The sequence below is a fragment of the Spinacia oleracea genome, chromosome 2 (genome assembly GCF_020520425.1).
Source record: "Spinacia oleracea cultivar Varoflay chromosome 2, BTI_SOV_V1, whole genome shotgun sequence".
NCBI lineage: Eukaryota > Viridiplantae > Streptophyta > Magnoliopsida > Caryophyllales > Amaranthaceae > Spinacia > Spinacia oleracea.
The window spans coordinates 113443282-113465851 of NC_079488.1; the positions used below are offsets into that span (position 1 = coordinate 113443282).

Here is a 22570-nt window from a genome sequence, read left to right on the forward strand (position 1 = left end):
TAAAGCTACCAACCAATAGATGTAGCGGAAACACGCTCTGTTTTAGCAGAATGAGATGGAGAAGAAAGTGATGCTGAATTTTCCTGCTTTGGGGAGGAGGAATTTCCTCCACCACCAGTAGAAGAGGGATTCAAGGCGTTATCTTGTGGCTTATCCATCTCAGCAAGTCTTTGCTTCTCTTCAAGTAGTTTTCTCTGAGTATATTGTCGAGACGGAGAAGACTTAGACGGGGCAAATGCTTTAGACAGTCCACCAACCCAGGACCAAACAGCATCCCGATTCTCAATATTCCAAAGAAGCTTAAGGCCATAGATAAAGACCCTCTGACAATTATCAGCTATTACCACATTAAAACCATCATCATCAAACTCTGCATGCTCATCACTGTCACTGCTATTTTCAAACTCGGACCTCACATATGTCATCTCAAGATCTTTCCTTCCACCTTCTTGCCAAGCCAGCAAACTCACGGGATCTGCCTTTGGAGATTGTTTTCTTATTGTAAAATAATCAGATGATAAAAGAAAACCATCATCACGAGGCCTTTCCATACAAGCACCCGTGTTGTTGCTTTTTTCATTGACTCCTTTATCCATAGAAGCAGATTGTGAGTTTTTTCTGGTCATCTGAACTACTTTGGAAACACTAGTACAATCTTCTCGATCCAAATATACCTTAGGGACATGCAAATCCAACCCTTGATAAACAAGATCAAGAGGCTCACGCTTACTTTCAAAAGTATACTTTTGTTTCCCCCGACTATTACACATTTCAAATTTTAACTTTGACATCTTAAAAGTGAGTCCCTTGGCAGGATCATCACCATCTAATGGCATGTGCTTTATACAAGTCGGAGTTGCATCAACTCGGAGCATAAACTCTGTCATTACCCTGTCTAGTGACAGATTTCCAGACCTTGGAATTCTTGGCACACCATATCGAGGCCACCTAGAAAAGGTACGCAGTTTATACGGAGGAATATAATTCAAATTCCAGAACTTAACAATCCATGCCAAATCATGAGCACCGAGTTTTATGATCGGATAACCACCTTCCGCCACATAGATTGAGGCACTGGTAGAACTGCCTGGGGTTAGACTGTCCCCAACACTAGATGATTGTGATGGTTTCTCAGAAGGATGTGGTCTCAAAGAGAAATTCCACCGCAGAGAAAGAGAGGTGGATCTAAAGGGATCAAAAACTTTATCGCGAAGTTTCCCTTCATTGGGGAGTGCAAAAAGATAATGATTAAGTGGAGTTCCAGAATCACACTCCCAATCCATAGTAACTTCCAAAGAGAAAGTTGGGGTTTCAATAACAGGAACAGATACACCAGCTGGAAGTTTTAAGCCACGACTTTTCACCAAATTCTCCAGGCTGCTGGTCAAAATCTTGAAGTCCTTAGCAGAAGTACAAATACGACCATCCGACTGATGGATCTCCATGTAACCCGTGAGAATTTCGAGCTTGTCATACTTTTCATAAGGGTCAGTAGTTGCAAGGGCAATCCAACGGGTTTCAGAAAAAAATAGAGACACTTGTCCATGCATATAGTTTCTCACTTCATCCCACCAAGGCAAGCTTTTTTCTTTTTTTGGTGGTGCAGGAGAAGGATTAGGATTCCTAATGCTCAAATTAGCCCTGCGAAGAGCCACTGTAAAGGCATAGCTTATATCAGTAAAGACAGGCTCATGACCTACTCCAAATGAAACATCCCCATTCTGGAAGTGAAGGGGAAGATCTAGATATGTTTTCATTGGTGGTGTCGTCCCACTTGCTGAACGAAGTAAGTCCACTTTTCTCCACTTTCCAACGTACACATCTTGGCGCATCTGAGGCTGAAACGGAGTTGCCTGCAATAAAAAACGGGAGAGCAGATTTACCATGTAATAGAGAAACAAAGCAGTGACTAATTTTCAAACCCCAACCAGAATTTTTTTTCCATAGTACATTATACACAAAAATTGGGGGGGGGGGGGGGGGGGGGGGGGGGGGGGGGGGGGAATGAAAGCCAAAGCACTCAAACATCTATAGTGATTCCCACATAAATACTTTCAGACAAACATTCGTAATCCTCAAATAATCAGGCTAGAAGAAAAGGGATGAGAAGTTCTTCCAACTAATCTGTGATCAACACTCAACGAAATAAACTTAAGATAGACCTTCACCATCCAATGAAATTACAAATACAGAACTCCGTACTGTCGTCACTTCAAAGCTGACAGATGCCTACCAATAACATTATTGTAAGTACAAAAAAGAATTATTTTTCTTGCATTCGTATTATCACTCGGGAAAAAGAAAAGAAAAAGAAAAAAAAAAGCTATATGCATATTCAGTAATTCATACAACCACCCATCCATCCATCTCTCCAAACACTTCCACTAATATGAGACTTAAGACATGAAGCATAATTCAAACAAGAGAAGACTTTTAAAATTTACATGATCTTTATGCATATTAAAACTGAGAGTTAATGATGTCTAACAGCAAGTGAGAGGGGACTTTAAAATGGCCCATGATAGACCCAGCTAAACTCTTTCGAACAGTGATGCACATCATAAAGCTTTTATGGCTTAGATGTAGGAAGTTGCTGTCTTGCTACATCTTGTTAGACAGTAAACGGACACCTGAAGAGGCTAAGACAAGGGGACTCTTTCTCCACTTTCTCGTTTCACTTAGAAAGGACATAATATTAAAGGTTTTCGTCTGCGAATGAGGTTATTGTCTCACACTACTCTAACTTGCAACTTGATCATGACAGTATTTTTTTTCCTTCTCTGCTACGGAAACATCTATTCTCTAATTTTCTTCTTTGCCATTATTGAGTTTAACCATTACCGTTTTCCCTCCCCCCATCCCCCCTTTTCCCGGACAGCCAGCTAACTTCACATTCTTGAATGACAATCAAAAAGTGTTAGGTTAAGACTCTTAAGAGGGAATAAGTTTCGTAAGATATTAGATATAAATCTTGAGAGAAAGAAATTCTTTATTCTTACCTGCTGCGCTAGCACCAAACAACCTTCACATTTGCCGGAAGTTGCAGCAAAAATGGGAAATGTATAATTTCTTATCTGAACAATAAGTGTACCAGTCCTTAAGATCATATTGCTTCCATACAGTCTCGAAAACGGTATATCCTGCTCTTTTGCAACAGGATCAAGTCTCTTGACAACTTCTATCATTCCAGCTTCACCACCATCGATTTTTAACAAGGTAAGATCCAAGTCTGTGGCAGTAATGGAGAGAATAGAAGATCTAGACCTGCTGGGCCTGAAACCTGCCTGGAAGCCTTCCCTGCAGGCTCCAGAGCCCTCAGAGGGCACAAGTCTCTGGCATGCCTTGTAATATGACTGGAATGACTGCTTATAGATATCTTCCTCTAACTTGCGTATGGCACAAGAATCTTGCAAATCAATATCAGCCCCGTTGTAGTTTAACCTTTTTACTAAGGTGGGATCACTAGAATCAGCAGCAGAAGTGCAATGCTCACCATCGGAGATAAGATCTTCTAGAAATTTTAATCGAACAGCTAATTCACAGGCCTCATTCTTCAGAAGCTGGTAATGCTCATCAAGCCAGCCCTGCATTGGCTCCTCTTCAATATCAGCTGTCAACTTACGTATGCAAAACTTGACACTTCCAAATTTTGAAGAACCAGATTTTTTAGCTTTAGAGCTCTCTTTCTTGAACGGAAAAATGTGTTTCTTTTTAGCAGCCATTATAAGTTTCAATGCCCGCAACTGATCCTCAACAGAATCATCAATAGCACGTAATTCCAACCTGTATGGCAAACAAATGTGTACATCAAGGCCTTGAATTACCCAGTCCCAAGTGGTGACTAAGGTTGCATCAGGGCCGTTTGAAGTCTTAGGAATGCGAGAGATTTGCATCCGACTACTTCTGAAGATTCTACAATTGTTAAAACTGAGCATTAGCCCCTCAAGGAGCACTCCAATGCGAGCATTCTCAGAAAAAATTGACTGGACTTTTACCATTGCTTCAACACCATCTCCAGCCTCCGCTGATATACTGAGCATTTCAACATCAACAGCAAAGACAGATTCCTTTTTCTTATGCTGTTTGTCTGCATGCCCAGATTCTGCAAGAACTTCCTTTGCTTGTTCAGATTGGGTCATAACAGGGGGGCCTTCAGAGTGATCATCAGCGGCTTCTTTAAGTTTTTGGTTATGTACTAGTAATTGCAAGTATAACATAAGCTCAAAAAGTGATATGTGCACATCTGGCTCCCATCGAACTGCAATGTCAGTAGCACTGAACAGAGAGCAAATGGCTATCTCCTTAAGACCCGCAGTACGACGTACAAATTTCGCATTTTGCATATCAAGCAATAGTACTTTTGACCCGAGTATATTATCATCTGGGTGTTCCTGGTAGATTGATCTAGCTCTTTCAAGTTCCATTTGTGCAGACTGTTTGTCCTTGTTCAAACACACACTTAGATGTAATATCTCAAGCGATACAGAATACTTTAACTTCTTGCATTTCTCTGAAGCCGTGGAAAAAATATTTGCAGTTCTCTTGGTACCATCATCTGAAACAGTGACCACAAACCGGCCTCCTTGCGATCCATAATTTGCACGTTTTGGGTCTTCTACAATCGTATTTTCCAAGCCAACATCAGTACAAAAATTTACAGAACATCGTTCAAGAGTAAGTTTCAAAAAGCGGGTCCCTTTTCCTGATGATTTTGATGAATGTTTACCCCGGACTTGATTTTTCTTTCCAGCACCAGACAATTTTTTGAAAAGAGCTAACAAGGACAGAGAAGTTACTATAAGTGACTCCACGCGTCTCATGGTGAAATAAATACCCATACCAGTCACATCAACAGTAAGAGCTGATATAAACTTAGAACCGCCTTCTGGAAGTTTATCAATATCTTGTTTGCCCCAGTCTAGACTGACTTTTGCCACATGTACTAAACATCCTGAGTTAGTTTCGACATCAAAAAGACATTCCTTCAAACACTCTTGATACTCATCAGCCAAATGCAAATTTAATTCACCAAGTTCGGCATGTACTGCAGTTCCCTTGCTAGAAATATTATTTGCAAAAACATGTGAAGACTGCGAGCAACCCTATTACAATCATAGAATGAAGTAAAAGCAGTTAGATGATTGGAAATTTCAAGGGAGAGGAACTTGACAAGTCAAAAAATAAAAATAAAAATAAAAATAAAAAACGGAGAGAAAAATACTCAAATGTAAGAGGCAGAGGAGATTTTCTACATATGAAACAGGAAAATAATATACAATACATCAATCTGGCAGTACAAATGAAACATCACACATGCAGGAAGGTTCTTAAGAAAATTGAAAACAAAGACTTAAAAGAAAACAAGTGGTAAACTGTAGAACGGTTGCTCAACTTGGTGTACAAGCTTGTGTAGTTTCAACCTTTGAAAAGTCCGAATAATGCACTGGGAGGGGCAAAAATTAGAGTGGGGCTTTATAAATGAAATATCTGGGTTATAAAAATCAAATAAGCTGGTGTTCATTAAAGTTAGAGAAGAAGACACACATGGATCGAAGATATCCTCAATTTATTCGCGTACTTTTCAAGTAATCATCTATTTCCGGTTATTTTACAAATAAAGCAAAAACATTTAAACTATAATCAATAAAAGAAAAAGAAAAGTGCAAAATAATTTTTAAGACATTGCAGCAGATAGGACAGGCATGTCAAACAAAAGATCCAACATCCAGTTTCACCTGTTATCGAGATTACTAGAAGCGTTAAAATTAAAAAGGAAGAGACATAATAAGTACTTTTTTACATGGTACAGAGACATGGTCTAATTTCTAAAAGAGAAAGCTCATATCAAGTGCTGCTTACATGGTACAGAGGCAAACCACTCATATTATAGAGGATGATGGTCATCTCGGGAGCAGAAACTGTACAAGTCCACATGATACCCTTGGATTCTTTTGACTTTGGTTTATCAACTGATATAGCTTCTTCTTTAAGCACCATCTTTTTCTTCTTGGCAAAGTGCAGGCGGATCCACGGTTCCAATCGACTCAATATCATGTTGCACTGAGTACCCCCGAGCTTCACGTCAATCTCAGCCCTGACAGCTGAAACTGGCTGAAAAAGTGAAACCATTCATTGACATTATTTAAGATAAGCACACAAATATATGAGAGATAAAGCAGCGCAACAGCTTCCCCTAAAATGAAGACAAAACAACAGCTGAAACGAGAGCGCCACTATAATGCTATCTAAAAGAACACACACAAGACAATAAAAGTTCTCATTCTTATTTCTATTTATCATATAAGTGAAACAAAGAGTTTATAAGTGAACTCAAAGCAAATAAAACAGAAAAAGGTAGGCTTTCCACTTCAAAACACCCTCACATAGTCTAAGCCTCCTCTCATAAACATGAAACCCTTAATTGCTTCTCCTCAATCGTCCCATAATCCCATGCACTCATAACTTCTATCAAGCAAAACAGAAGGATAGTCTCAGCAGTAACAAAACTCTGTCACTCAACATATAACTCCTCACTTGCAGTAGCACTAAAATCAAAGACTCGTGTAACAATCGTGAGCTTTCAAATTTGATAATCTATAGTCAATAGGATTCCTTTTTCAATGATATAAAGTTACAAATCATTACATTAGAAAGACACCAAGGGGCTGTAACCCATATGCAAACGAGGGACAAATACAAATATTCTCCACACCATTCGCTCTTTTATAGTATTAAAAAAATACATACAAGTGCAACATACGTTTCATAAAATGTATTCAGTATCTCCTTAAAACAGCAACTTCGATTACTCTGCAGGTTGGCAGGTATCATTTGTTATTTTTCTTTTTCTTTCTGATCTTAGACAAGCTAATGGGATTGGATGATATCAAATAAGGAGGACAAATCTGTAACCCATCTTGGTTTGACAAGGAAAACAACCATAAACTAGGTGAAAGTTATACCAGCCTGTCAGAATTACCTGTAGGGGAATATACACAGAAGAACCAACATTGACCCGCAGTATTTCCAATATAGAAGTACCACTATCTCTCAAAAGCTGAAGTGTCCAAGAAAACAAAGGGAAACAAGAAACGAACTATCAGTACATACCGAGTAGCATTTAATGGCAATTAGTCATGCATGGAAACCTTAACACATTATACCATACATGAATTTCACTGAAATCCAACTGAATATCGAGGCGTGTACTCTCCCCACCATCTTCAACAGACCTTGATTTGACGCTTTTTAATTGAATGCCTTTAATATGATTCTCCAGCGAAAGACCTTGTCCTTGATGTTCAAATCTCACACCCAATTTAGGCAGACTGAAGGATGCCTGAAAAGTACCATATTCTCAACAACATGATATTCAAGTTTATAATATAATACAGAGTAGTGGGTAAAGGAAAACATTTTTGTGGAAATATGATACTATTCAAAGAGGATGGAAATAGAAGAAATTCAAAGAATGATATGGTGAAGAAACATAAAACAGAGGGATCTACAAGGCAAATATACTTCTGAAAGAATAAGAATTAAATGACTATCCACACAAATCGAAATCAGAAAAGGATAAAAGATTATTGGAAGAACTCAAGCTCCAAGAGCATACAGGACCATTAACAATTCAAGCAATATAAAAGAAAAATGACAGCATTCATAAAAAGGTTATTATCTTCTTGTAGGAAGCCTAGAATCTAGAATTTCTAGAATCCCAGTTCAAACAGGAAATGACCAAAAGAATCCAAATAAAATGATTAACAGATAGATTAGTAGATGTTTCCAAACCAAAACCTACCCAGTCCCCATAGTCCAAACTCTAAAGCCCATCTCATATCTCACTTTTACTCAAAAAAAGAATCAGCCACTTCTGGAGCGCGTCTAAGTAGCTCTATTATCTCATTGCAGATCTCGTCCGTTGACCAACACCTTTGACACTCAACCCACAACTTTGTGCTCACTATCAATTCCCAATTACACTAGCAAGGCCACTTTCTGCTGTTGTGAAGTCCTATACAACACTCCAGATAAAAGTTTCTCCTAGAAGTACCTTTATTCTATTATTTACTCAACCGTACGAGGTCTGATAATTCATAATATCATTTGATTCTACGGTGTGAAGGAAAATAAAGTAACAAGCTAAACTATCCACTCCACCATACCTGTTTTTCTTCTTTGATCTATATAACATTATTACCTTCTTCCTGCAATGAACAGGAAAAATAATGAGGCCATTAGGAGACATCCTTTTGCTAGTTAAGGGTAAACCTGATTATCCCTTGACCACCCCAATACTCAGTCTTCGTCGTCATTGTTGTTGTTGCTGATGGAAAATTATATGAACATTGGTGCCTTGACCATTATTATCTTTTCTTTTTTTTATAATGTAAATTGTTAGTCTTGCAAAAATTTACAAACAGAGACCATGCAAGCTGTCTGAAAAATTATAATAGCGTATGACATATCTAATAGAAAAATCAAAAGAATCCAGAAGATATCAACTTTCAATAAGAAATGTTACCATTTGAAGGAGTTCTATACAAGTCTAACATGGAAGTTCTAAAAAAAACATAAGTAGACAAGAGAAATGAAAAGTAAGAGTCTTCCATAAGAGTCGCCATAATCAGATAAGTAAGAACTATGAGATCCAATAATACATTCAGTGCTTGAACTAAAGTTTGAATACTCTTGATCAATAATATGTATTCATTTCAAGAGCCTAAGGATGCATAGATTACCAACAGCTAATATGTAATCTGCTTTTTGCTGCTATGAGGACTGCTTTTCCTCCGTTCTTGTACTTTTCTACTTGATAATTTTTTAAAAAGCAAACTTTATCAAAAACAAGATAATTAACAGCTACCACTGTGTAAAATGTCAGTCACCGACTCAATCAATAAATAAACTTTATCCAAAACAAGATAATTAACGCTACCACTTATGTAAAATGTCAGTCACCAACTCCATCAAAAACAAGATAATCTAAACTACAAGTTAGCCCAATTCCTTTCTATATCTCCAATGGAGTAATTTGGGAAAGCCCCGCCGCGTTAGCTCATAAAGAAGCTAATAAAGTTACTTTATCCCGCAATATGTGGAACCACCATCCTATTCTATTTCCTTGTCTTCTCGGCATAACTTCTTTATCATTTCCTCCTCCCAATGTGATTCGTCGGCTACAGATTGTTCATTAATGACAAAAACTCAACCATCGGAGTCTCTCTTCAATTACCGAAATCCCCAATACCTCTTCCACGTCAATTATGCTATGAATTTTCAGATCCCAGTTTTGAACACACAACCCTATGGCCTATGTCTCAAAATTTATCAACACTAAATAGGTAATTCTACAATTCAAGAGAATGGTTTTTACTCACCCTCTCGGGTACGACTCTAACTCCACAACGGCCAATCACGGCAACCATGTCGTCGGGAACTACATATGGCCTTATTGGGGACCCTTATGCACAATACCACCCCAGGAATTTCCCACATCATAACAATAGAAGTACCTTTCATATGACAGTGGGGGACTCTCAACCACAATCTGTATCCTAGAAATTGGCCTGCAAAAGAAGATTAAACATGGGCTTAGCTTCTAGGTAAACAAAACTCAGTTTTTGAGGTGGGGGAATCCTCTTCAAACCCTAACCCTAGGGTTTTATAGATAACCCTCAACCTCCCACTGGTGGTGTATTCGTCGGCAACGCACCAACTCTCTCCACTTGTTCCTTTGTTGTTATTGTTCCGGCATGGAGGGAGAGGCGGCCACTATTGCTGAGAGATAGTGTTTTTACTCCCATCCCCAACCAACCATTTGGGTTTCTGGGAAGTGCAAGGGTACAGCAACACTTAGTCAATTGTTTTGGCAGTTTTTCTCTCTCAACACTCAGGCACAGAGCCACAACTCACCACATTCCTCTGCCACTTATCATCCCAACTGTGTCAAACACAGTCATGTCACCAGTGAACACAGGCTGACCCACTAACACCGGAATTCTCCCCATCTCAAATTGCGAGTTCGCAGAGTACCTTGCAGATCATTTTACCATCGCCCTGGCCAAGGGGCATGGTCTCGGAGAGAGTTGCTTCTGCTGACGCGCCAGGGACACTTCGTTTCTGTGATACTGATGCTGAGAATGGAAATGTGGGAGATGAAAGGGGGGTACAATCTATGGGTAAAGGAAAAAGGCAAGAAGAAGTTGCGTTGGCCTGACCCTAGCTAGGGATATGGGCGTTGAAGTAGGAGGTGAAGTAACTTCAGGTCCGAGTCCGAATGATGGAGAAGATAATGGAAATGACAACAAAAAAGGCAAGAAACAACTCTCACCAACAGAATGCAAGAGATGTAAAGGCTCCAACTACGACGGGTCTAGTTCTGAGGATGGTTCCAGTGGGTATGGTATGGAGATGCAATTTTCTTCGACGCTGAGCTTGGGAGGAACCCAGGAGGCGGGGGCAGGGCCCTCAGCTTTGAAATAAAGATCATCACCTGGAACTGTAGGGGTATCAACGACCCGGACTCACCAAAAATACCATATGTGTGCTGGTTAATTTCGTTGCATCGTCCTACTTTTTTGTTTTTGCAAGAAACTAAAACATATGTTGACAATGTAGTTGGTTTGCTATGAGTTTGTTTCAGTTTAGTAGCCCCTTTTTTTGTGGACTTGATGCTATAGGGGCTGGTGGTAGGTTACTGGTTTTCGGTTGGAGTTCTTTTGATGTAGAATGTGTGTATAAATCTCCTAATGCAATCCTATGTTATGTCCTAGAGCCTCAAGCTAATGAAATATCAGCAATATTTTTCTATGGGTCGCCTATTGTAGAAAATAGATCCTTAGTTTGGGATGAGCTTGTAAGTGTCCTAAACTACAACCAGAAATGCTTAATTCTTGGGGACCTAAATCAAGTTGAGCATAACTCGGATAAACTAGGGGGATCAGATGTCATTAGGGGGTGGGAAGCTTTTACAAATTGGCGCATTCATGCAAATGTCCTAGATGTTCCTTTTACGGGACCAAGAAATACATGGTCTAATAAACGGGAAGGGAATAGACTAATCCTAGAACGCCTAGACTGAGGTTATATGTCTCATGCTTGGTTTATGGCATACCCAAATAATCGTATTGTTCCAATTTTAGCCTCAAACCACGTTGCTACTCTTTTTGGGTAATTCACCTCATTCCCTTCGTAAATTTAGACAGTAACAAATAGAGAATTGGTGTCTTAAATTTCGGAGATTTCTAATATGATCCAGTCGAATTGGAGGGGGATTATCCTTGGATCCTCTATGTTTACCATGTCTAGAAAACTTGTTACCCTCCGTAACAAGATTAGGAAAGTCGTGTTTGAAAAACAAACAATGATGGGGTATTAAATGGCATGAGTTAAATGACACCCTTACTGCCCATGGTTCAACGTGGAAAATACAGTCCTAGCTGGGAACTATATGGGGAAGGTAGATGATGCATTTCAAGAGGCCACAATTAAGGTTGTTTTTTGGAGACAAAGGATGAAAAAGCATTGGATTGCAACGGGTGATCTTCCTACTACACTATTGTACTCAAGAGTGAAGGTGCGCCAAAATAGGAATGAAGTTCTTGCTCTTAAAAACCAACATGGGGATTGGGAGGAGGGCCAAAATAAGATGCAAGAGTTCATTGTTAACTCTCTAAAACCGGCCTTTAATCCTGCTATTCATAATAATAATAGTTTTGAGACGGATACAGACCTAGTATCGAGGGAAATGCACCTTCCTCAACTGTCCGAAAGAGATTTAGCTCACCTAGCTCGGCCATTTTTGGACAATGATATACGTTCTGCGCTGTTTTCAATTGATAATACCAAATCACCAGGACCACCTGGTTATTTGTCGGCTTTCTTTAAAGAACATTGGGATACAGTAGGGTCATCTGTGTGTGAAGCGGTTCGCAGTTTTCTGACAACGGGGTTCCTTCTAAAAGAATGAAACTACTCGCTACTTTTCATGATCCCGAAGAATGAAATACCGGAAGAGGTAGGACACTTGCGCCCTATTAGCCTCTATAATACATACAGTTTATAAATGTGCTTCGAAGTGGGAAAAAGAATGAAGAAGGTATTTCCTTCCTTTATTTCCCCTTCCACGTATCGGGGAGATTCATGACAGACAATGTTCTTCTCTACCCCGAGCTGATTGACAAGGTCAACAGTAGGAAAAAGGGGAGTACCTCTTTGGCTTCGATTAAAATTGATATGAGCAAGGCTTATGATAGAGTGTATTGGGATTCCCTTCTACGAGTTCTCCGAACGTATGGCTTTCTAGTTTCTAGCCATTGGGTCCACCAGTGCATCTCAACAATATTGTACAGGGTACTCATTAATGGTCAAACTTCGGAACAGATCAAGCCAAATTGTGGCATTCGACAAGGGGATCCCTTATCCCCCTATCTTTTTCTCTTTTGTATGGATATTTTGTCACGTATGCTTCAATTAGGTTCTGACATCGGACAATTTTTCGGGAATTCATCTAACAAGGGGGAGCCCGTACTTTTCACATCTTTTCTTCGAGGGTGCAACTGGAAGGTGGGAAATGGAGTTAAAATTGTTGTCGGCAAGGATCGATGGGTTAAAGGTGACGTATCGGAGTTTAGATCAAACATCACCCTCCAAGAGGCTCGAACTTGGAGGGTTTACCACTTCATTCACCCTAATGGAAGCGGTTGGAATCACGAAAGGATTAAAGCTTGCTTTGAGTTTAAGGATGCCCAGCGGTGCGGGATTGGAACTTCCTAGTTCCTACTGAGGGAGGAGAAGACTTTCTTCACGGGAAGTTTCATAGGTCACGTAAGGGTTACGGTCAAGACAGCCTACGCCATGCTTGTAGATGAAGAGAGGAGTTGAGACCAAGGTATTTGTACTCGATCTTTCTACCCTACATTATGGTCCCTTAACATTTCCCCTGAATGGAAATTTTTCTTATGGAAGCTCTTAAATAATAGTATTGCTACAAAGTTTAATTTAAATCGAAGGGGCTTGCAAGTGTCTTCTACTTGTGACCTATGTGGGGATGGCGATGAGGATCTCCAACATTTATTTCGTTTTGTGATACAGCAAAGCAAACTTGGATGGGTGGGAACTTAGGTATCCACTCAGAAATCGACGACAATATTCTCTTTATGGAATGGATGCTAATTTATATCCAACTTTTCAATAGTCATGATGGAAGCACAACCTTAGGAGTACTTACTTCATAAGTACCTTATGGGGTTTGTGGCCAGGAATAACTACATTTTCCGGGGAAAGGACATTATTGTGGCTTCGATACATAGTTTCATCAAGGGAGGTATGGACCAGCATGGCATTGCCTTCGACCCAAATGCAGGTATCATAAAAACACCCCCTGACTCGGACCCGTAAGTACTGCCGCAACCTTGACAAAAAAAGGGCTAAGAGGGGCATCGGCAATGTTGCAAATAGATAGCTCGTGGAAGAAAACTACAATTGGAGCGGGAATGGGATGGTTTTTGGAAGGTATGCATGAAGGGGATGAAGATGCAAATTACGGAGGGGCTACGTTTGGGCATGCGGAGTCGGCACTACAAGCGGAGGCTACAGCGTGCATTAAAGGAATGCAATGGGCAGCCCATAGGATCATCACTTCACTTACGATTCTTTCGGACTCATACCTTCTTGTGGATATGCTGCGTGAGGAAGACAGGGTGGTTGTTGTGGTAGACGATACAAGAGATTCACTCCAGAGGCAATGAGTTTGATTACCGCGTTGTCACCAAGGTGGAAAGGGCGCGAGTTCATCGGCTCACTTGCTAGCCACTAAGGCGTCGGCTACTCTTACTTTGTTTTCTAATGTTTTTTTAGTTTCTTGTTCCTTAAGCTGATGTCAACAACAACAACAAAAAAAGGTTATCAACTCTATGTATTTATCTTGTATTTTTACATAAATTTGTTTCACTGAATTTACATTGGAAAAGCAAATATGAGACCGAATTCCCAGTTTACAAGCAGTTTCCCAATTATTTTTAATTTCAAAACGTTATTTTTTCTGCCGAATCATTTTGGCAGAGTCACCAGGTTTTGGCTTCAGAAATGTTTCAAAACAGAAACTATGGCCCTAGACAGCTTTTCCGCGCAACATATTGAGTCCTATAGTCCTAGTAACTAATTTTTTTATGGAATTTGACCAGTATCACCAGCATGGCAGCATGCAATACCAAATGATTGATCAGTTTAAACAGTCAGCATTGAAGGCAAGAAACACAAGAATGGGGAGAGAAAATCAAAGGCCCATGAATTAACTTACAAAAGGAAGCTGCACATCATCCAAAAATTCTAACCTTTTCAGGAAATAAAGTTGAGAATTTGGTAATTGACGAATGTGCTTCTTTCTCGGGTGGGCTCTTCACAAGCCTGTTATCATTGGTTGACTCAGTAGCTGTATCAGAAGTGGCAGCAGAAGTTTTATGTTTCTGAAGCAGCTCCTCGTTAAGATTCATTAAGATTTCTCCACATGATACATCCACATCCTTCACAACAATACCAAATTCTCTGTTGCACAAGCACCAAGGAAGCAAAGACCACAAATAAATTTCACAAATTCTTATTTACAATGGGTGTACAATAAATATTGTACACCGAAGTAAAAGTTAACACAAAATGCTTAAAAGTTAAGCTTATATATGTAAAAGTTATCTATTTTTAAGTAATAAATTTTTTCATTTTAGTAAAACTTATTTCTTCAATAATGTATAAAATCAATCATTTAACCTTTCAAAATATTTATCTATTAATTTTTTTTACTAATATAAAAGTTAATCAAAATTAGGTTAAAGTTATAAAAAAAAAGGTTAAAGTTATCTTGGTGTACAATAAATTTATTGTACACCTTGTGCGCGCAAGACCTATTGAATAAATTTTCTAAAAAAGAGTATACAATCACAACAGCAACAAAAAAAATAGTTACAGACAAACACTAAATCCAAGAAGGCCAACGTTTTTCATGTGTGAGAATATTAAGCTACCTACATGATCGACGCTTTAAACTCAAGAGAAAAAAAACGAGTAGGGATTACCAATAGAAACGGCCAGCTACCCACCTAGGGTAGCAACTAAATCTAACCCACATAGATCATCCAGGTCAATGACACAGCAAACTTATATAGGTCATCAAGTTTCATGGTCAAACTCAGCTAAAGGTTTTTAAACTAGACCACGTCCCTATATTGTCAGTGGTTATCTTACCGTCCTTATTGGTCAAAATATTGAAAATAACATCAATAAAACAAGAGCAAAAGGCAAACTTCAACCTTTTAGTTCATGACTACATAAAAAAGCAATAATAAATATCAGGAAATAGTAATTAAACAATCATCGGTGCAACTTCTAGATGGGTGCAACTGTGCAAGTATAAGCAGGATGCAACCGGAGGAGGCGGCCACAAGAAATGAACACCGCCAGAAATGCAATAAGAAAAATTAGAAGATGGAAAAGAGACAAAGCTACCTACCTGCTGTGACCAAATTCACAAGACAGAGACAGCTCTTCGCAGTTAAAGGAAGAAAAAGGCTGCTCCGCCAATGGAATGGATGCCTGACTCGCAACCATATACCCCTCATCAACATGACTTGATATTTCATCATTACTAAACCGTGGTTCTCCCACTTGAGCAATAATAGGTGAAAGGAGCAATTTAATGAAGAGACTTGGCTTAGCGTTGCCCTTTTTAGATATATCCACTCTCAGATCCTTAACTTCCAAGGTTGCCTTGGGTGTCTGCATGTCATGACCACCAATTAAAACAAAATTACAGAATCTCAAGAGTCAAGAAAAAAATCGGTCATACATAAACAAACAGAGACAACAGAATGCAACCATTAGAAACCAGGAAAAAGCAGTGACAAAAATGTTTTTCCAATCAGATAAAGGACGGTCAGTTGTCAGTTGAAGAACTGCTTGTGAACAAAATTTAAACAGGACATGTTTCCTATTTTCCTAATAATGTTCATGGACAGAGACTCTATTAAAGCACCTGCACCTCATAAAGTTTCTATAAGCTAGTAACTGTAGCCTCTAGGAAACCCCTTCTAAATAGCATTTTGTTAAAGAACAATATCAGCACAGAGGTTACACCAAGGGAGCACGTTTTCATAATCAAGTAGCTTGCTGCACCCCTCAGTCACACCAATTCAAAACATTCTGTCAAGGAGACGCATTAGAAGCTGAAAGGCAATTCAATAAAACAATTCTTGCTAACATGCTATGTAAGTCAAACTACCATTCTAAAAGGAAATGCCAGCAGAAGGCTGTCAACAAAAGATTCTGGAACGCCTCATTGCAATGCTTAGAAGAATCAAAATAAGAAATGGCTACCTTTAAAGCCAAATCCGTCACAGAGACTGAGAGAAATCTGGCAATGTTAGCTATAACCATCCATTTTCCCCTGCCAGCAGAACGGGGTTTACGGGTCTTAGTCTTTTGTGTACCCTTAGTTGTCCCTTTGTTTGACTTAGTTTTCCTCGTCACGACTTCTAAGTCACATATCAAAACTTGCAGCTTTGGATCCCTTGACAGAAAACCAACCCCGAGTTTCACCAAGGACTGACGCAAGCTGAGTCTGATTTCACCAATGGACACCGATTCAACAGGACCCTGTAGGTTACAGAATTCATAAGAACTTGAAGAAAAAGAAGAAAAAGAGGTTGCTAATTGGTAACAATAAGAATGGTTCCATATAACTCTAGCCTAAGAAAAAAATAATGCATTGGAATTAAATTTATATTAAGAACTCAGTCACTAATGTGTAATGCAATGTTTCCTATGACATAAAGCAATAATATTGATGGATATCCATGTACAGTAAATGCATCCAACTCCTGAGAGCAACAACAGTTGGATATTACATTCCATGCTCACCTACTATATCATCACAAAGAGCAAAATCAACACAAAATAATATGGAAAGTACCTTTTTAAATTTCACCACCACATCCCTTAAACATTTCCATCCACCCACTCGAAATCTTACAGATGCCCCCACAACACGACTCAAGGCCCAAGCTAACAACCTCGCCACGAATCTAAAAGGCACAAAAGAAAAGTTAGTTGACAAATAAATCCCCTTTTGGGTGTTAAAAAAGTGCATACACATATTCGTATTTAGTTTAACAAGTGAAAATTTCCCTAGTAAGAAATCTATGGAGGCTTTGTCTTGTTCATAAAACAACTTCCACAAAAGTACATGCATAAAGAACACCTTACCCGACTAATATATAACAAATGCTAATTGGTGTGCAAAAGGTGTTTTTTTATTAAAGTTGAACATGGGAAGTTGAACTTACAAAACCCCGTCATAACTTCTTATGCATAAAGGGAACTTGGTTCCTTGGACAACTTGGAGTCCCATGGAAGTTCGGAAACAAAAAATATACTCCGTATATGATTTGGTATCCACGGAGTGTGAAGTTCTCATGTCTGCTTGTATCAAGCAAACAACACCAAGAAAAAATTCATAGGATTCCAATTTTCCATTAGTTTTCTTTTAACACTGTTAGATTCAACGAAATTCTTTCTTTATATTGTTCAAGGTGTGTAAGTGTGTTGCTGATGGAGTATTGTTGACGTACAAAATGAACTATGAACAAAAGTAAGACACCCTCGACACAAAAAGAATCTTATATTATTTTGTCTTCGATAACAAGAACATTGGCTTTATAAAAACATTGTGAAGCAAGAAAAGGGGAATCGGAGACTTTCCTTTTTTGCTTCACGTTTATAGATAGGTATATGGCTTTGGATAGGACAGAGTGGAGGGAGAAAATATACATTGATGACTTCATTTGACTTATACAGCTTTCATGTTTCTGTTTCTTTCTATTTTTTATTTTATTTTTTATTCTTATTTTTATTGTTTATTTTATTTTTAAAATTCTTTTAAATTTTTTTTTTAATTTTCCATGCTATTTTGAAATTTACTTATTTTACTTATTCATTTATTTTAAACTTTACTTATTTTTTATTCTTACAATATTTCTTCTATAATGTATATACATTTTTTCTCTTATCTTACTTTCATTAATTCCACTTTCTCTTCCCTGTTTTTTTTTTTTTTTCCTTTTCACTTCATGCTCCTTTCTGGTTTGATTGGTGACAATGACGATCTCCTACGACGATTCATGTTAGCCGACCCTAAATCATTTTGGGACTAAGGCTTTGTTGTTGTTGTTGTTGTTGTTGTTGTTGTTTATAGATAGGTTATACTCATTTACTTAACAATTCTTGGTCTTGTGTTTACAACAAATAATGAAAAACCCATTAAATTTTAATCTTTAGAACAAATTATTAGGCAAGTATTTTGCAATGCCAAGGTAAGATACATAAATATTTATAAAATAAACTTTTACAAGAAGGTCGCGCAGATAGCAATTATGATTAGAGATCTCCATACGGGAAAAAAAATTATCATATTTCCCAAATTTGATTTCTAAAACACAATTGGACACTGAACTGTGATTATTACAGAGCATTATAATCAATGTATATCACAACTCACAAGTATCATCAATATTCTAATAGAACTAACATTTGTTAACAAGACACTACTTCGTATGCTCCCTTTTGTTTGTCACATTTAGAATCCTCCACTCGAAGAGAGAGAAACTTTAACCATGAGTAATCATCGACTTATAATAAATAAACAAAAAAACATACTCATGTTGTTACTAGTTAGATTCCTCTAGATGTGAAGTTTCAAATAACTAAATTTTATAATTTTTTTATACTTCGTAATATATAGTTGAAATTAGTAATGCTCAAATGTGAGCACCGAAAACAATGTGAAAGGAAAAATGGGACAAATCAAAAGGAACCTGTGGGTATTAACAGATTTCATGGTAATACAACGGTACAACAAGAAATCACTAGAGCCCAACCCAAGGGTAAGATTGAGAATTTCCTAACTAATAGTAACTTATTATCGGGGAGCAATATGATGCTAACAATAAAGTCTAATTTGAACTTCCATAGAATTGAAACATGGAAAAAAAAAATAAGAAGAAAAAGATATCATATAACTAAGCAATTTAGAATCTTATAGAATATGAGTTCCCACCAAATAATAACTTTTCTCCAATCCAATATAACTCATATTGTATTAAAACTTTTTGAAAGTATTATTATGAAAAAAACAAGTTACTACTTAAAAGTTCACTAGGATTAGAAAATCCTTACTTTGATTTGCATGCCGAGGTTGAATATTTCCTAGTAGTAACTCTAGGGAAAATATGATTCAAATATCTTATGGTGTTGGGGGTTACCTTAAATGCACTACCTTAAATACAAGTATTTTACACTATTCCGGATATGATTAAATCCCAATATGTGAGAAACCTTTAAAGCTATGTGAAGGGTCTTGGCGTTAAGAAAATACATCTCTCTCACGGTGTTACAAGTGGTTTCGTGAATCTCTCCCGAAATCTCATGAAGTCAATATAGTGATTTAACGTACGTCACAAGTGAGTATCTCCTTTTTGTGGTGTAGTATTTTCCAAGTAGTGATTAATAGCAAAGGTGGTTTTCTACCCCTTATAGAGTATAGTGCTTGTGTTGGGCTACCATAATTCTTGAGGATAACCTAAACAACATGAAGTTAAATTCCCTTCTCCTTCTAACTTAGAGCATAAACACAACTCCAAAAGGGGAGCAAATGGGAAGGCCACTTATAAACCTGTCAATGAGTTGATCATTGCCGGCCTTTCGGCTTTCGGAAACAACCTCCCTCCAATTCTTATTAGTAAAGGTAAGAAATGCCTACATTCAGCAACTTAAAAGTGATTTGCACCAGGTAATTCTGCCAATTGTTCAAACAAACTCATTGAAGTACATAAACATGCTAACCCAAATCACAAAAACATTCGAATTCTAGCTCGAATGCTGCAAACTAAACCTTAACAAAACCACCCATAAAACAAAAATCAACCAAAATTCCCAACAATAACACACACAAAAAATGATCACTTGCAATTAAAAAGATGGGAAGTTAACTTACATAAAAATAACCCACAAAATGATGGAAACGAACAAAAATCGGAAGAGAAACTTCGCCGGAGAAGTAGACATTGCCGCCGACGGTGCAACAAATAAATCAAATCAAATCAAACCCCATTTTAAATTGTAAAGCAATCAACAAAATGGGAAGAACAATCAAAAGAGGGAAACGGGAAAAAAGTATGGATCAATTGCATCATTGGGTGAGTAAATTGGGGGGAATTGTCCAAAAATTTGATGAAGAAATCGTTGAAAAGCGCGGAGATCGATCGAAAGGGGTTAGTTATAGGAAGAAGAAGAAGAGGGTCTTAATTATGACATTCTGATCCGTGATGTGGGGGAAGGTGATGAAAAATGTTAATTAATTAATTAATTAATATAATTAGGGTGTGGGTGTCTTTTTACTTTCTCTTTTGTGTTCTTTTTGTGTGTATTTGGAATTGTTTAGGCTCTTTTTGAGTTTTGAGATGTTGGGTTTTGAAAGTGCATGATGTGTCTCTTTTTATGAGTTAGAAATTTTAAGAGTTATCTTGATGAACGTGTTTTTAGCAAAATTTTAACGGAGTATATATTTGGTGGTACATGTATTTATGTAGGTGGATTAGGAGGCGGATAGACAATTATTTAGTAATAAAGGAAATTATGCTTTTGACATCATACTGTATGTTACAAAATTTTACTTAATTGTCGCCGTATTTGGTACAAGTACACTTAGTGGAAACGTGGAATGCGAGTGTAAATGTTTCGTGACTATGGTTAAAACACAACTTTATATTTTAGTTACATCGTTATGATAGTTGTATGTGTATGTAAAAAAAACAGGAGGAAAGAAAACCTAGATGGTACTTACATGAGAAACACTAACTTAAATAATCTGATAAGATGATTACAAACTTTGGAGAACTATAATAAAATAAGAAAAGATAGCACGATGAAATCCTAAAAATAGCTCCGTCGTGGCAATATACATCTCCCAATGCCCAAACAAAGAAAACTCCATGTAACCTCTTCACAAGGGGGCAAGACAAACCACGATGTAGGAGAGAAGGCTTCCAAAATATTCTCATGAAACCCAATATTTCAAACCCTCAAACCGAGGGAGGCTACATCGCTGGTAACCAGCGGCACAATTACTCCATACCGGGGGTAAAATGGTAATTTCATCTCATGAGTTGAAAAGTCAAACAAAGTACTACATATGAGCAAAAATGACAGTAATTAGTACAACAATGACAGTATTTTAATACAACAATGACAGTATTTATGCAAACGATGACAAAACTTATATAACACTTGTATACATACTTTTACCCATTCATTTAATATGCAACACTTTTATCCATTCATTTAAATGGTCTCTTTACTTTTTATATTTCATTACAGTTGTATACATAATTTCCTTTTTTTGGGTGATTGTGACAGTATTTTAATACAACAATGACAGTATATATACAACAATGACAATATTTATATTAGAAATGACAGTATATAACAAGTTCACAACACTTTTACACATTTATTTGAAGGTGGACCATGTTTCCATTTTTTTTTATTTTTTAAAGTGGGTATGGGGTGCTTATTTCGCTGGTTACCAGCGATGTAGACAACCTCCCCTCAAACCCCATAGAAAGATATTACAATACATCTAAACTACCAACAAAAAAAAATTAAAAACAAAATGAAACAAATAGAAACTATATACAACTAGTTTTTGGGCTCGAGCGATGCAACGGTTTACCACATTAATAGCATTTGCATTTACTTGTTTTTTCTCAATGATAACATGAAACATGTCATGCCTTTGTGGTAAATGCTTTATTATCTAAACTTGAGGTTGGAGGTTCAAACCTTATGCAAACTATATTTGATACATGGAATGAATGAAACATAAGTAGAGTGTCACATATCACATAAACTTTCTTAGAAACGTCTAAAGATCACTACCTACGATAGAAAACCTCATACAAAGCTGACTAAGGAAGCAAAAAATCGATGCTGGTTAAGGCTCTACTATGGTTGGAAGAAAAATTTTAACTTTAGAAATTAGCTAAATGAAACATCCCTTCATTCACAAAGGAGGAGTTTGACTTAATATGATTGCTAGATAAGAGTTTGTCTAAATTTGATCGCCATATCTGAAATCACATGAGTTATTTGACTTTTTAGTGTCCCATGTGAAATAACTATTATACTTTTACTAATGTGTTAAATTTGTTTAAACATAAAAATTATAATTCATCATATAATTTTTTTTAAAAAGATCATTTTAAACCAAAATATATATATTCCGTACGTAAAATATTTTCATTTGTTTAAGCAATCACGTAGAAGTACACACTTCTAGGCATACATGATCAACTTGAGCCCAACCCGTTAACCCCATCCAACCCGGAAATATCTAGTTTTGGTCCTTTTGGACATATATTTAGGCCCGTTTTCAGACCCAACTCGGTCCAATTTCCAAACTTTTTGGGTGGGGCTTCGGGCAACGTAAAATGATCTGGCCCGAAAGCCCGCTAAATTTAACCCA

At 37.5% G+C, this 22570-nt stretch overlaps 1 protein-coding gene across 1 annotated transcript in view; it reads right to left on the minus strand.

The window, feature by feature from the left end:
• LOC110793545 (protein SABRE) overlaps positions 1-20386 on the minus strand; it is a 37337-nt gene extending 16951 nt beyond the window's left edge. The window contains exons 1-10 of the mRNA XM_021998459.2: positions 20042-20386; positions 16964-17075; positions 16369-16647; positions 15506-15771; positions 14337-14547; positions 7169-7339; positions 6980-7057; positions 5860-6111; positions 3000-5102; positions 14-1853 (exon numbers count right to left, since the gene is read on the minus strand). Coding sequence (XP_021854151.1) covers positions 14-1853; positions 3000-5102; positions 5860-6111; positions 6980-7057; positions 7169-7339; positions 14337-14547; positions 15506-15771; positions 16369-16647; positions 16964-17075; positions 20042-20112 — 5383 coding nt within the window. The 5' untranslated portion in view covers positions 20113-20386. The remainder of the gene's footprint in view (positions 1-13; positions 1854-2999; positions 5103-5859; positions 6112-6979; positions 7058-7168; positions 7340-14336; positions 14548-15505; positions 15772-16368; positions 16648-16963; positions 17076-20041) is intronic.
• Between the last annotated feature and the right edge of the window lie 2184 nt (positions 20387-22570).